General features: G+C 29.1%; 1 protein-coding gene and 1 pseudogene across 1 annotated transcript; both read left to right on the forward strand.

Annotated features, from left to right (window-relative positions):
* The first annotated feature begins 8,817 nt into the window (after positions 1 to 8,817).
* On the forward strand, positions 8,818 to 10,767 carry LOC129318746 (1-aminocyclopropane-1-carboxylate oxidase 1-like). The gene is made up of 4 exons (XM_054963682.1): positions 8,818 to 8,943; positions 9,040 to 9,266; positions 9,888 to 10,221; positions 10,374 to 10,767. The coding sequence occupies exons 1-4, from the start codon at positions 8,839 to 8,841 to the stop codon at positions 10,671 to 10,673; spliced, it is 966 nt and encodes a 321-aa protein (XP_054819657.1). The 5' UTR covers positions 8,818 to 8,838; the 3' UTR covers positions 10,674 to 10,767.
* A 4,835-nt stretch (positions 10,768 to 15,602) lies between these two features.
* Positions 15,603 to 16,780, forward strand: LOC129318457 (1-aminocyclopropane-1-carboxylate oxidase-like; annotated as a pseudogene).
* Positions 16,781 to 17,077: the final 297 nt, after the last annotated feature.

Below are 17,077 nucleotides of genomic sequence, written 5' to 3' on the forward strand. Positions count from 1 at the left end.
GGAGAGCTAATTTTTTTTTGGTGTGATCAATCACAAACCATGATCCTAAATTTTAATCAGAGTCTTTAATATTCAGGAAAGATTTTATTTTAGCTTTATTCCAATTTTCTCTTCTTCTCTCTACCTCTAAATTTTATGCTTTAATTACTATTACTGATTAGAGTAGCTTTATTGCATAATTTTTGAGTTATAAATTTTATCTGAGGTTTTAATTGCTATAATCGATTGATATAGCATTGTAAGAGTAATTTGGCTTGGCTTGGGTGATTATCCATGCTTTGTTTTTGGTGTGGCTATAAAACAATTGTTAGGTTGTGGGTTAAAGGAGATTTCAATTAATCTATAACTTAACTTCTTGTTTAATTCTTGAATGATAATTTGAGAAATATTATAATGAAACCAGAATAATAAAGTTGAATAAAATTAATTTTTTTGTAGACGAGGAAGGTTAAATTTAGGTGATTGGGTTGTGATTGATTGCGCTGCTTGTTGTCGGTAATTTTCTTAATTGAATTTCCTCTATTTATTTATTTATAATTTAGTTTTTAATTTCATCATAAAAAACCCCCCCATTATTTACCTTTTCATAATCATAATTTAAATAGTTACTCTATTGACTCTTAGGGAGACGACCTAGGTTGCACTTTACTGCAAAATCTAGTTTTTATTAATTTTGGTGCTGTTCGACAGTAGTGTCACTCCCATACCTCAATTTGTGCCTTCATACCCTTTTCCACTCCACAAAGGATTGTTAAGAAGACGTTGGGTGAGCAAATATGCCTAATTTTTGGATATGTTGAAGCATTGCTTGTTCACATTCCATTTATTGAAGTTCTAGAAACGGCTAGCTATGCAAATGCAAGAAAGACTTTTTACTACAACAATTATTTTAGACTTTTTACTTTGGTTATAGGAGGAAGTAAAAAGAAGGAAGGGAAAAGTTGACTTTCCATGTTAGTTATAAACTGGTGTAGAAAAATTTTCACATTAGTTTTATTATATCACTAAACATAAAGTATTTAGAAAAATAAAAAAAAAATAACCCTTTCACAACAGTTATAGAAAAAACTGTTGTAAAAGATTATCTGTAGATAATCATTGTTAAAAGTTCAATTTTTTTTAAAAAAAATTGTTTGTTTTTATACATCCAAACTTAAAACCTGTAAATTGCATAGATTATACAACAAGTATAAACAACCATTTAGCAAAATTACAATGATTATACAACAAGTTATAATTACACTACATATTTATAAAATGAACTAATATGATATTTTTTTTCATATACTAATATTTTAATTCATATACAAACGCCACACATATTTGTTCAAAGTACTAAAAACTATATAATTAATCCAAGATCAATAACAATGTTAGCTAAATCAATCCAACAATCTAAACACTTAAATATAAAAATATTCAATTAAATCAACTATTATGAAGTAAAATTTAATATTATTAAAATAAATTTTAAAGGCATAAATTCATCTATTAAAATACCACTAACTACAAATATTCAATTAAATCAACCAATCACAATACCAATAGGCAATAAAAATAAATAAAATAAAGACTTACAATAGAAGAGCTAGTAAAATCTCTCTAATGGAAGAGAAAGAAGAAAGATGAGCAACACCCACACTCATAAATTGAAATAGCAAGGAGGAGATCACAAGTGGAAGACCCATGCACTGACAACCACTAGCATACCACCTATGACAACCCACGCACCATCCATGACCAAGAAAGTAGAAAGGAATGGAAAAGTACTTTGAATGAAAGGAAAATATGAAGATGGAGGAGAAATGTTTACTTTTCAATTCTATAAAAATGGAATAGAAATGAAATATGCATACCTATGGAACCCATTGGCAACGATGATAGCAAGGCCAATGACGGCTACTAAACAGTGACTGATGTCACCTCAGATGGCGGAGGGAGTAGAATGGTGGAAGCTTTAAGTGAAAAATGAAGAAAAGAGATGAGAGAAGAGTTGCATCATGGATTTGAAAAAAAGCTAAGCAAAGATAGATATGAAGAGTCGTGTTTGTGACTTATCAAAATTTAAAATGAGATACCACGTCAGTTATTTTAAACTGACGTGGAAAAAGAAGCAAATTTTTTATTTTTTGAAAAAACAAGTTTTCCACGTCAGTTTTTTTTTTTATAACAGACATGGAAAACCTTTTTTACATCAGTTTTTTAAAGAACTAATGTAAAAACTCTTTCAAAAAATTATGAAATTACCACCACTTTTTTTTACTTCTATTTTTTATAAAACCAACATAAATTAATGATGTTAAAAATTATTTTTCTAGTAATGAAAATTGACAAAGAAGATAAAATTCAGTGAATTTGAAAAAGTGGCACTCACATGTTTTTCACTCAAACTTATCTCTCCAAAAATAGGGATAGTTTGGAGAGAAAACTTTAATTCTAAATTTACTCATGTATGTTTTTTTCGCCGGCTCCCTACCTCTCACCATTTTTATCCTTAAATTTGGTTATAGTTTAAAACTATTTTCAGATTACTGTATATTATATGATCTTATAAATAACATTTAAAATTAGATAAAATAATTTACAATTATAGTTGCATTCCATTAGCGATATATAATGAAAATTATATGAATAATATGTTAAATTTTTATGTTTTACTATATCTAAATATTTTTATATGAATAATGAGATTATTATTGTTCATATAAAATTAAAAATTCATATTCCCTGTTTTTTCTTGGTCAACCAAGCTTGAGAGAAAATCACATGGCTTCACTTTTCTCTCCCCTCATTTACCCTCATCTCCATTTTCTTTTGTCAGTCAAGCAGTATCAAAGAGTAAAAATAACCTTTCACCTTAAACAAAAAAAAAAAAAACAAGAAGAATAACTCTATGATAAAGGGGAAGACTAGCCTGTTTGTTTAGGATTAAAAAATAAATAATTTTTAATAGTTTAGAGATTTTATAAAAGAAATTAATTTAGAGGCTTTATAAAAAGAAGATATTATTTTATGTTTAGTTACAACATTAAAAAGTGATTATTAAATAGTTATTTTTAAATTTTATGATATCTTGATTTTATTATAAAAATAATTTATTATTTATTATTTTAAAATTTTATTGTATTGAAACAGTCTCTTATCTACTGTATTAAATTATTTTACTTAAAATAATTTAAAATATGTTTTTTCAGATTCTAATTATATTCAAAAGTTTAAAGAAATATCATAAAAACTCATAAAATAGATTTTTTAAAAAAATTAATTTTTTTCATAAAATAAGATGAAACAAACAGGATCCAAATAACATAATTGAGGTCATGAATTAGTGTGACCGCAATTGAAACTATAGAGGGAGAAAGATTAATGGTTGGGGTTTTCTACTAATTATGTTTAATATGTAAGTTCAGGTCAAGTTTATTCCATTATTGATATATTATTTCTTTGTTTTTGTTTAATTTAAATTAATTTATTTCAAGATTTTATTCACATATTATGAAATTGTATTCCCTCCATTAAAAATATATAAAGTACTATTAATCGAATCTCACCCTCCTAATAAAATAGTTATTTATCTTGAAACTAACACGTTCAAGGTCTTAAGCAATAATTTTCCCTTTATGCTATAAAATAGTTAATTGTTTTTAAACTAATACTGTCTAGGTTTTTAGCAACATTTTTTCATTTATTCTATTTTAGTATGATACAATTTAAACTTCCTTCTACTCGCCCCCCTCCTTAGTCGATTATCAAAGATCCGTTGGTGAGGTCAGTGGTGTTTATATGTCAATTTGGGGCTCTGATTCAATGTTCCAATCGGTTGTTGTTGAATTTTGTTGGCGTCGGTTCTTGGCAAGTGGCAAAAGTTGAAGTGATCTAAATTGTCTCAATTCTTCCAATGGTCTTGTCGAAGAAGAAAACTTGCATGAGGTAAATCTTTATGTACATTTAACCATCAAACTTTACCTTAAACAACAGACACAACGATGAAAATGACGCACACGCATATGAAAATGAGTTACATATGCAAGTTTTATTCCTGCAAAGTAATTACAAAATATAAAATACATTAAGCTATATAATATAGTCAAAGAAGATTTCTTTTTCTTATTCATAGGTCACATGATTAAATATTCATCACAAATTTTTCCTTTTACTCAAATTAAATTTTTTTGCAAAGTAATTACAGACTATAATATATATTTAATAAGAGCAAATTTGAGAACTTATAAAATTTTTTGATAGAGTTATCAGTTTTAAAATTTTCATTATTTTAGGTGAAATACGTTAGAAAAGACTTATAAATAGAATCAAAAGAATGTAATGTGAACAATGGAGAGAGGATTTTCTCATCTATCTTTTCCCTTCCTCTTCCTCTCCTAACAATTAGATCAAGATTTGAATGGTTTATATTTTTTTATAATAAAATTATTGTTAAAATGATAAATTATAAAAAAAATAAATAATAAAATTCAAACTACTAAAATTTATTATAAATAGTTAAAATAGAGTAAAATTAAAATGAAATGAAATATTTATTAGAGATCAAATTTTTACATAGTTTAAATCTCAATCTTGTAGATAGAAATTAAGAAGATGGGAAGAGAAGAGGAGATAATCTCTTCCAAGGACAATGCCCCTTCTTCATTACACTGGAGTGCCCACCTGATTATTATTAGTATTCATGATATTGATGAAGCATAACATTTTGTGTTTCTAAACCTTTTTCATCTTATGTATTTTTATATGTTTATTGTTTATCAACGTTATTTTTATCATTTTTATCTTATTTATTTTCATCCCTATGATGTTTTATTCTACCAAATGTTTTTCAAAGCAACATTTCTTACTATATACTACCAACGAAAATTGGTGACGGTTTTTTAATGAAAATTTTGACTGACAACAATATGTCAGAAATTCATCATAAAGAAATTGCGACATGTTTGAGATGAATTTATAACTAAATGCATTGTAAACAATCCGAAGCAAAAAAATTACAACAATGAGATTCATGACAAAAGATGAATTCATAACTAAAAATGCATTGTAAACAATCCGAAGCAAAAAAATCACAACAATGAGATTCATGACAAAAATTCATTGCAAACCTGTCCCAAGTTCTGTCAAGGTTTTAAATGGGCGGCCCATTGAGCAGGATAAATTACTTGCTAAGTGTCGATGGTCCAACCATGGTCAAACCAATTATAATTGAATTCATATATTTCAAATTTTAAATGATAAAATATGTTAAAAAATAAAAGTGATTCAACAATAATGAAACATTATTATTAATAAATACTCCCTCCATTTTTATTTATAGAAAAAAATATTATTTTTATTTTTTATATAAGCAAAATCACAATTTTCAATAAGCATTTACTGCAAATTTTCTAAATTACCCTCATAATTTGATCATTCATGGTCATAAGAAATAATTAATAAAGACTTAATTAACACAATTAATGAAGGATATTGAAGTCCAATTCTTTTATTTTTAAATACAATTAATATAATTAACCAATTTTCTCAAATTGTATGATACAAGATTTTCTCCTACAAATAGAAATAGAAGTAAGAGTTAAATGACAATTTCACTTTAAATTATGGATCCAGGAACATCTGATACCCTAAACTTATTTTTTGTACAACATTTTTTTTCAACTTTTAAACAGATACACTGTCACCTCTATTGTTAATAAATATTAACTTTAATCATTAATTGATTAAATAATTATAAGAAAGCTAGGGTCTCAAAATTTACAAAAAAGGAACAAAAAAATTAATAAAATAATGTTACTTTTTGTAAGATTATCAAAATAATATTTACTCAATATTTAACTTTTATTTGTGTCAATGGTCTATTACTGTCTGATTCCAAGAGGATGGATGAGTTTTGTTTTGAAAAAGGGAGAATGGGAAAAGAAAATCCCACCCATATATACAAATAACAAAAGTGAATCACAAAATGAGATTAAATTCTCTAGAGATTTCTCTGTCATTAAAATTTTTTACAAAATGACCATAACGCCTCTAATGGTAAATGACAACTTAGAAGTGACAAAAGATCATTTTCATTAAATGAATAAATAAAAGAGTTAAGGTGCTTTTTTATCCCTAAACCTTTTCTCAAAGAGTAATTTTACTCTTGTATTGATTAATAGAGCAATTTTATCACTACACTATTTTTTTTATGGGAAGAGCTAGGCACCCTATAGAAAGAGTTTTTTGGTTCTCGAAAAAATAGTTTAGAGGTAAAAGTGCCCCACTTATTAGTACAAGAGTAAAATTGCTCTTTGAGAAAAAGTTTAAGGATAAAAATATAACTTAACCCTAAAAATAAAATAGTGTAGGAAATGACTGTTTTCATTTCACATACATTGCTGAATCCTAAAGGTAAATGACAATTTCATAGTAACAAATAACTAGTTTTCATTAAGCGAGTGATTAAAATAGTGTAGGAAATGAAAACTTCACTACTCAACACTTATGAAATAAAATTGAAAACTGAAATCTTTTCCGATAGTATTTTAGTTACTTAATGAAAGTAGTTATCTGCTACTTTGAAATTGTTATTTACTATTGGGGTCATTATGGTCATTTTATGGAAAAAAATTTCATGTCAAAAAAGCGATAAGGACTTATTTGTCATTCCCCTTTAAGAAAATAGAGTAATGATAGAGGTTGAAAGTTTTTAATTAATTGTCCATATTCTTTCCCTATTTGACAATTTTTTAAATTGAAATCATTAATTGTTATTTACTACTCCCTCCGTTTTTATATATAAGAGAAAATAATTGTATCATATAATTTAAAAAGTTAGTTAACCCTAATAATTATGTTTGAAAATAAAGAAATTAGACTAAAATATCTTATGTTAATCTACGTAAGCATGCATTAATTATTTCTCATTAATGTAAATTATGAGGGGCGATTTAGGAAATGTGTAATAAATGCTTATTGAAATATGTGATTTTATTTATATAAAAAAAATAAAAAGTGATAATTTCTCTTACAAATAGAAACGGGAGGAGTATTTGATTTGAAATCACAATTACCACTATAGGGTGGCTTAAGACAGGCTGAATTCCAACAAATTAGCAATCCCTGTGATGTGCGATTAGAAGTAGATGGTGCTACGCTTTCGAATGGCAGCAGTGCCTGTGGCGGTGTCTTGAGAGCAAATACCACCCACTATTTTTGAAAGTTTTTGGCACTTTCAAATTGAGATTTGTTGACAGAAGGGCTCTAAAGTTGTAAAGGTCTTTTTGTGATTGTGTGAGGACTATCCCTATGATCACAAGGAATAACTATAATTACCACCTTTTTTAATAAATTATCGACTCTAGAAAAAAAACTTTTGATTAAAGATTGGGATGTTCAACTTAATTTTTTGTATAGAGAAAACAATAAAATGACCGACTTCATAGGTAAGTCAACTTTTAGCCTTGATAATAATTTAAATTTGTATTATCAACCTCCCATTAATTCATTGGAGGTTGGGTTCAGCTTTTGGTTTTTTTTTTTTTTTTCCCGTTAGGTGCTACTTGTTCCTAGGTTTCTTTTTTGTACACTTTCTTTTTTGAATGAAGGTTCCCAGTATTATTCAAAAGAAAAAAATGAATTCACTAAAACCCCTCCTCTCCTCCCTTCCCTTCAAACCAAGTGAGGATTAATATCTCCCCATGCATCCAAATGTAATTTTTCTATAAATTTTTAAAAATATTCTTCATTTAATAATATAAATCATATAAAATGGATAATTAAGGAGTGAAATAATTATGGATAATTTTGAAATATATTTTATTAATAAATCATTATTTTTTTCAAGATATCTTATATTATAAGACATCAAATCACTCCGAAAGACATCTTATTAAAAAAGGCAATGATGAGATATATATATATATATATATATCAACCGTTTATATAATTTTAATATTTAACCTGCCTTGCCGTTTATTATTTTCTTTTAAAAAATATAGTCTACGATGGCCAGAGTTTCAAACCCAGCATCATTTGATGACTTAGTCATAATTGTTATTATTTTTTTCAATTCGATGTAACTGGACTTAAAAATAGTGTTATTAGGTTACATATATAAAAGGATTTAGGGTCAATTTTATCTCTGAATTATATGCAAAATGTCATAAATGCTCATAAACTCAACTATAAATTAATTATATCTATCAACTTTAAAGATTCTATTTCTCATTACCTTGCTATTTTCTTACCATTAATAGGCCCCACATTATTTTTTTATTATAACATATTTGAGTTGAGGGACAAAAATAACTCTTAACCTAATAAAAAACATTAAAAAAATAGTAAAACCCACTAATGATTAACGAACATTAAATGTTTTTAATGTCAGGGTGATGATAGAAAGAATCTTTAAAGATGAGGGACTAAATTGACCAATAATTAAGCTTAAGGACATTTGTAACCTTTTATATACAGTTCAAAGATAAAAATGACCATTATATTAACCCCATATAAAATTAATTTCATTTCCAACATTAAAGTATAGTGTGTGTGTGTGTGTGAAATCATTTTATTTAACAAAAATATTTAATGACAATTCAATGACGCAAACTGATTTCTTACTGGCCAGCCTAATTATATAAAACAGCGTCTATACCACGAATCCTATCAAATCAAACTGACCTAAAAATCAAAACATGATAAATGTTTTGTTTAATTAGAATAGCTTCCTCGTGTTTTACGTAGCCTTTGAACGCCTATAAATACCACACACACTCCACTTGGAAATGCATAAAAACTAACATATTAAAGATTCCTCATAAAGTAAAGAAAGAGAGTTTGAGTGTTTTGAAAATGGAGAACTTCCCAGTAATCAACTTGGAGAAGCTTAATGGCGAAGAGAGAAAAGCTACTATGGAGAAAATTCATGACGCTTGTGAGAATTGGGGATTTTTTGAGGTATTTAATTATCTATGCATTTTTGTGATTAATTTTGCTTAGTTTGGTGGCAATTATTATTAAAAGAAAATCTCATTGCTTTTTTTCCCCTTGTAGTTGGTGAACCATGGGATATCCCATGAACTATTGGACACAGTGGAGAGGTTAACGAAAGAGCATTATAGAAAATGCATGGAAAGAAGGTTCAAGGAGTTTGTGGAAAACAAAGCCATAGAGGGTATTCAAGCTGAAATTATGGACATGGACTGGGAAAGCACCTTTTTCTTGCGTCACTTGCCTAAGTCAAACTTCTCTGAAATCCCAGATCTCACTGATGAATATAGGTTAGCACAATACAAGTGTTGTTTCCTAACAACATATATATATATATATATATATAATTCAACCAAACCACGAGCACTTAACTTGAGCTGTTTGAACTTAACTTGAGGTCTTAAAATTGAATCCTAAAAATGCAGCAATGTAAGTGGTCAAGAGCATCCATCCTTGTGATGCTTGTGATGTCTCGATCCGGATTAGTTTAGGCTCCGTAAGTCCTCATTCCTCAAGTGGGGTAGGCTTAGAATACTGGATGCTGACCAAAAAAAAATTAATTTGACCAAACAGAAACATTCAAACTTGAAAAAAAAGATAATTGTTTTCTCTACTACTTTTTCTTTTGATTTCTCGTAAGAGTCTTTTTACTAGAAGTAATCATTTTTATAGTCAGGTACTAAATGTGAGTACTTCTATTAGTAGAAATTCAAATCTTGACTTGTCACATTATAAAGGACTAACCCCTCCATTATAAAACCCAAGCCGTGTTTATTATACGTTTCCATATATGTGTTTTAGAGTACTATATCGAAAGCTCATATAAGATATAAATCAGTAATATGAGAACAAATATATAAATGGGTAAACGTACCTATGCATATACTGAACTATTTGAATTGAAAATGCAGGAAGTTAATGAAGGAATTTGCAGAACAAATACAGAAACTTGCGGAGGAACTGCTAGATTTGCTTTGTGAGAATCTTGGACTAGAGAAGGGCTATCTCAAGGAGTCCTTCCATGGATCAAGAGGACCAACTTTTGGCACAAAGGTCGCCAACTACCCTCCTTGCCCTAACCCTCAACTTGTGAAGGGTCTTCGTGCCCACACCGATGCCGGCGGCATCATCCTGCTCTCCCAAGATGACAAGGTTAGTGGCCTCCAACTTCTCAAAGACGGCCAATGGATCGATGTGCCTCCAATGCGCCACTCCATCGTCGTAAACCTCGGCGACCAAATTGAGGTATTAAACACAGAATGTTCCATAAATTAACTTGATAGTATATTCTATATATTCTCTCCATCAATACAACCTGTTCGAGTAGATAGAGATAGAAACATTGTGATAAAAAATTTCGTGATACACACGTAACAGAGACAATTTCTCTTGAACAGGTAATCACAAATGGGAAGTACAAGAGTGTGGAGCATCGTGTGATTACCCAAACTAATGGGACTAGGATGTCTGTAGCTTCATTCTACAATCCAGGAAGTGATGCTGTTATACATCCAGCATCGCCATTGATTGAAGGAAAAGAAGAAGAAACGAACCAGATGTATCCAAAATTCGTGTTTGAGGATTACATGAAGCTCTATGCTGCACTCAAGTTTCAGGCTAAGAAACCAAGATTCGATGCCATGCATAAAAGCTATGAACTCCACCCCATCAAAAGCTTAATTAAGGAGGAAATATAATTTATCGATTTGGGAAGGGAGAAATAAGAAATAATATAAACAAAAATTAAGGAAAGTGCTAAGGAAATATACCTTTCTGCTTATCACATATACATTCTTGCCATGGAAGGTGAGTTTGATTACTTGTACCTTGTGTGAGTGAATAACTCAGTCAATAAATCTTGCAATCATATGTCAAATATAATTGGGAGCCCATCTAATTAACGAGATAAGAATTTATTATTATGTTTCTGAAAATATAGATATGTTTTTCCTGCAGAAATTGAGGAATGAGGTGCTCTAATCCGTGAATGATGTTACTTAGTCTAGATCTTACTATATAGGGTTAAAAGAAAATTTGGACCATAAGCTAGAATCTAAATTCAGTGACTGTATTTAATATAAATATAGAGTGCCTGTATTATCTGAACCGTTAAAATTTAAATCAATTGTCATAAATTTATATTTCATTTAAGATTAATAAGTAAGTTATTTAAATAGTTGAATTTGATTTTAATAGCTCAAATAATATAAACGTTTAATATCTATACTAAATACAATCACTAAATTTAAATTTCCATAAGCTATGGGTCAAGAATAATTTAAATTTGAACTCTGGTATATGATAGTATATGTTAAAGCATGAACAATTAAACTCGTGCGCCCTACTATTAATTTCAAATTAACGTCAGTAGTACACTGGGACCCACATTTTCACCCTCTTCATTTGACTAATCGATCTCCTCGCCTACCCTCCCCCCCTCCCTCTCCACATCCTTGATCCTTTCCTTACAGAGACTTCATTCATGTATCGTTTTGTGTCCATATTTTCATTCAAATATAATCATTTACGAAGGTGGATGCATCTTGTTCTGATCAATCTTGAAAGAGAGAGAGAAGAGAGAGAGATGGGAGAGGACTTGATGGAAGAGGAGGAGGCTTTGATATTACCTGGTCAAGCTAATATATTGAAGTACATGTATAGCTTCGTAGATTCCATGGCCCTCAAATCGCCTCTCTCTCAGATGCGCCAGGACAACGAGACGATGGAGTTGCAGAGGGTTTGCATGGTGTCGGAGTTCTTGCCGACGTCGAGATGCAGAGGGTTCGCATGGATTCTTATGGCTTTTTTTGCACGGCAACAACCAGCTTGAAGTATGACCGGAGCCACCGTAAAGGTTGTTGCCAATGACTGAGATTGCATTTAGGGCAAGCGAAGCTTCAATATGGCTGGTAAATGTCCGGGAAAGTGGTTGTGGGATGGAGATAGAGTGGGGAATAAGGGTCGCGCTTAATAGGCCGCCCGTTTAAACCCGTTTTAATAAGATTTCGGGCTTAAAAATTTGACACTTTTTAGGGTAACCGAGCTTCGAAGCCCGGCCCTTTTAAACCCTGGAAAAATGGGCTCAGGCCCGGGCGGCCCATGAAGCCCGTTTTACTATTCACAAAGTATAGTTTTTACTTCTTTCCAGATATTATACAAATATTGATTTGTATTTTGTACTAACAATTGATTGAATTGTTTTGTACCATTTTATAGTAATTTTTATACTTTATCTTGTGATATATGTATAGATATATATTTGATAATAAAACAATTTAATTAATAATTATTGTAGGTGATGATGAAGAAGTTACAGAAATAATTAATATTGAGCCTCCGCCTCCATCTTTCACAAGTAGACCTACATCCGAGGGTTTTAATATTTTATTTGTGGATGATAATGAGTGAGATTTTGATTAGGATTGATGATGATGTTTGCCTTCATCTTATTTGGACTTTTAAATTTTTTGTTCATTTTTTAAATTATGTGAGACTTTGGTTTGATATATGTTAAATTTTAAAATATTCTAAATAAATTTTAATGTTGAATTTTATTTTATTTTATTTTATTTTATTCTTATCCGGACTTACGGGCTCAGCCCTGAACCCTATGAGTAAGGGCCGGGCTTTAATTTTAGAGTAAAATTGAGGTAATCGGCTTTAGGGCCTAGGCCCATAAGGGTCGGGCCCATATGGACTAGGTCCACCCGTTTACTAACTCTAGATGGAGAGGACAAAGCATGAGAGAGAAACGTTAACTTGGTGGGGGGGAGAGAGAGAGAGAGAACAGGGAGATCTCATATGCAAATGTAGGGCCCAACACTTGAACTGTCCAAGGGGGTCCGACTATCTTAAATATAGCAATTATTTAAAGTTTAAAATATATTAAATATGAGTTTAAGATTTAAATTGTACTTCTTTCATTTAAAAATATAAATTATTTTTAATTGAATCTCACTCTTTAATAAATTTTTTTTTAAATTGATGCTATCTTTTTATATTTATCCATATTATACATCCTATAATAAATATAAAGTTATTCATCAATAAAAATACTTTAAAAAAAAATAATTACATTTTACAAAATTAAAAATATTTTATATTTTTTAACATTCTACTTTTTTAAAAACTGTTTTACGTTTTTGTACGGAAGAAGTACACAAACCTATAATTTATCCTCCAAATTACCATGTAATCCTATTATATATTTACTACTGAAAAAAAAAAAAAACTTTAGGTGATGAGCGAGCGATTATTTTTTGGAGTACACGTTTATTTTTTGGAGTTACAATTAAAGTTATTATAAAAAAATTTTAAAAAAATAAATATAATTCTAAATTAGATTAAATAATTTTAAACATAAATGAGATTGAAAAATGTAAAATCATCATTGACACGCAACTCATTTTTATTCAGAATGATGTTGTTAGGCTAGTGTTTTAAGATATAATTAAAAGCTTAATAGGTGATTACTAACTATTTATAATAAAGCCAATTCTTTTATATATACATATATGTGTGTATATAATTCTATAATATTTTATTAATAAAAATTAATTTAAAATTACTTTATTAATAAAAATTTAATTTTTAAATTTAAAATAATGATAGTTCTTTAAAAACTTATGAATAAGTTTTTACATCATATTTTCAAACTTTATTTTTTTTATAATAGACTTATATTATTTTAATTAAGAAGATACGTTGAATTGAGAATTATATGGTTTAAATTAGTTCTTTGAAAGATAATTTTTCTGAAATATTATTTTAACTTTTGTATATTTGGTTGATATTAAGTCTTGCAAACCTTTTTAAAAATTGTAGACTTATTTTCTCTAATAAGTATTTTAAAATATTTGTAATTATAATTATGTTTGAATATTAAAAATACTGGTGGTCCAATCAACCTTTATACCTAATACTCTTTGACACATACCTTTTTTTTTTTTGTAAACTTCTTGATTTTATTTCAATTAAAATCTTGATCATATATTCTCATAAACAGGTCATATGTTATCTAAAATTTATGTTTGTATGAGTGAAGTCCATGTGCATATTCACACAAGCAAATACAGTCACAGTTCCAGAACAAAAGGTGTAGCAATTGCACATAATTAAGTATGTTGTTGCATCCCAAATATATGATGTGTGTATATATTTAACTCAATGTAATGTAAATGTTAATGCAGATATATTTATTTCAAGTTTAAATATGTACACCTGTAAATGACAATTTCATAGTAACAAATAACTACTTTTCATTAAGGGAGTGATTAAAATATGTGAGAATACTTCACCACTCAACATTATGAAATAAAATTGCAAACTAGAAGTATTCATTTCCTACACTATTTTAGTTACTCGCTTAATGAAAGTAATTATTTGCTACTTTGAAATGTTATATACTATTGCGGTCATTATGGTTATTTTGTGAAAAAAAAAAATTAATTTCAGATAAGTGACAAGGACTTCAAAATAACTATCTCATTTTGTGGTCCTCTTTATCATTTACCTATTTGGATTCGATTTATAAGAAAATAGAGCAATGAGCTTGAAAGGTTTTAATTAATTTTCCATACTTTTTCCCTATTTGACAATTTTTTAAATTGAATTCATTAAAATCTCTCCTCTCCTCCCTTCTCTTCAAAGCAAGAGAGGGTTAATATCCCATGCATTTAAATGTAATTTTTTTATAAACTTTAAAAATACCCTTCTTTTAATAATGGAGATTAGATAAAATATATATAATTAAGGAGTGAAATAATGAAGGATAATTATGAAATAAATTTTATTTCTTTTTTAAAATATCTTATATTATAAGACATCAAATCACTCCAAATTAAAAGACATCTTACAAAAACGGCAGTGATAATATATATATATATATATATATATATCAATCGTTTAAATGATTTTAATATTTAAATATTTAGCTTCATAAGATAGCGTGCCTTGCCGACTATTATTTTCTTTTAAAAAATATTGTCTCCGATGGCAAGAGTTTCAAACACAGCCATCATTTGACGACTCTAATCATATTTGTTATTACTTCCATTCGATGTAACTGGACTTAAAAAAAGTGATATAAAAGTAATTATTATTATTTTCATTCGATGTTATTATTTACATATATAAAATCAATTTCATTAGCAATATAAAAGTAATATATATATATATATATGCGCGCGTGCGTGAAATTACTTTATTCAACAAAAATATTTAATGTGCAAATAGATACCGATTGAACACTAAAGAAAAATAATCCAAACCCAAAGCAATCAATTCCAGACAGAAATGACATTAAAGATTGAACGCGTGGAAAGATTATGAAGCCGCCATCAAATTGTAAGACAATTCAATGACGCAACTGATTTCTCAATGGTCAGCCTAAGTATATAAAAAAGCGTCTGTACCATGAATCCTATCAAATCAAATTTACCTAAAATTCTAAAAATAAAAACATGATAAATGTTTTTTTTTTAATTAGAATAGCTTCCTTGTGTTTTACCCTGCCAGCTTTGAACGCCTATAAATACCCCACACACACACTAAGCTCGGAAATGCATAAAACTAACAAATTAAAGATTGCTCAGAAAGTAAAGAAAGAGAGTTTGAGTGTTTTGAAAATGGAGAACCTCCCAGTAATCAACTCGGAGAAACTTAATGGCGAAGAGAGAAAGGCTACTATGGAGAAAATTCACGACGCTTGTGAGAATTGGGGATTTTTTTTTTTTGACGTGTTAATCAATATTGCATGTTTGTGATTAATTATTTTTGTTAATTTGGTGGGAATTATTGAGGAAAATCTCATTGTTTTTTCTTGTAGTTGGTGAACCATGGGATGTCCCATGAGCTATAGGATGCATTGGAGAGGTTAACAAGAGCATTATATATAGGAAATGCATGGAGAGAAGGTTCAAGGAGTTTGTGGCAAGCAAATCAATAAAGGGTATTCAAGCTGAAGTTAAGGACATGGACTGGGAAAGCACCTTCTTGCGTCACTTGCCTGAGTTAAACTTCTCTGAAATCCCAGATCTCACTGATGAATACAGGTTAGCACAATACAAGTGTTGTTTCCTAACGACAACAGAATTTAGGCAAACAGAAAGCATTCAACAACAAAAACAACAAGAAGCTTATCCCACAAAATGGGATTGGCTACATGGATTGAATGAAAAGGTGTCGTTCAATAACTTTCATGAATGTTCTCTTTGATCTATCTCTATACCTTTTAACAAGGCTTAAAACTATATATTCCACTTTCATGATTGATGCCTCTAATGACCTCCTCTATATATGGCCAAAATATATCAAATGATTTTCTACCATCTTCCATTTAATAGATGCCACATCTACTTTCTTCTCGTTTATGTTCATTTTGGATTTTATCCCAAAAATCTCAAACATAAGCATTCAAAGTTGAAGAATAAAGATAATTATCTGTTCTCTACTACTTTTATAAAAAACATGAGAATAAACATTTTGAGGTGCCATGTTTATTATACGTATCCAGACATGTGTTGTAGTGTTTTATATAGAAAGCACATATAAGATATAAATCAGTAGTGCAAGAACAAATTTATAATGTGTAAACGTACCTCGCTTTATACATATTCTGAACTATTTGAATTGAAAATGGAGGAAGTTAATGAAGGAATTTGCAGAATAGATACAGAAAATTGCAGAGGAACAACTTGATTTGCTTTGTGAGAATCTTGGACTAGAGAAGGGCTATCTCAAGAAAGCCTTCCATGGATCAAGAGGACCAATTTTTGGCACAAAGGTTGCCAACTACCCTCCTTGAGCTAACCCTAAACGACCGGATATGTGTACTATTTGGATTTGGCTCCTCATGATGGGGATCTAACTAACAGATCGAATATGATAGAGCTATTCAATAGATAAGTATATTTAATAACTAATATTTTATTTGTTTTCAAAATTCAACCTCTCTAACATTTTTGTCTTCCTTATATTAGGGCTATTGTGCTATACTGCATCAATGCAAATCTTCCAAACAAAAGATCATCCAAGAAATACAATGATGCCATTGAATGGAATGTAATACAACTATGTTTAAATTATTGCCACTTATTCAATT

Source organism: Prosopis cineraria, unplaced genomic scaffold (genome assembly GCF_029017545.1).
Source record: "Prosopis cineraria cultivar Desert tree isolate PC_DT_omini unplaced genomic scaffold, ASM2901754v1 PC8, whole genome shotgun sequence".
Lineage (NCBI taxonomy): Eukaryota > Viridiplantae > Streptophyta > Magnoliopsida > Fabales > Fabaceae > Prosopis > Prosopis cineraria.

Excerpts from the sequence above, each read along its gene's own strand:
- LOC129318746 (XM_054963682.1), top strand. The coding sequence starts at position 8,839 with ATGGAGAACTTCCCAGTAATCAACTTGGAGAAGCTTAATGGCGAAGAG. Across the intron at positions 9,267-9,887 it reads GATCTCACTGATGAATATAG|GAAGTTAATGAAGGAATTTG; the intron begins GTTAGCACAATA and ends TTGAAAATGCAG. Across the intron at positions 10,222-10,373 it reads ACCTCGGCGACCAAATTGAG|GTAATCACAAATGGGAAGTA; the intron begins GTATTAAACACA and ends TCTCTTGAACAG.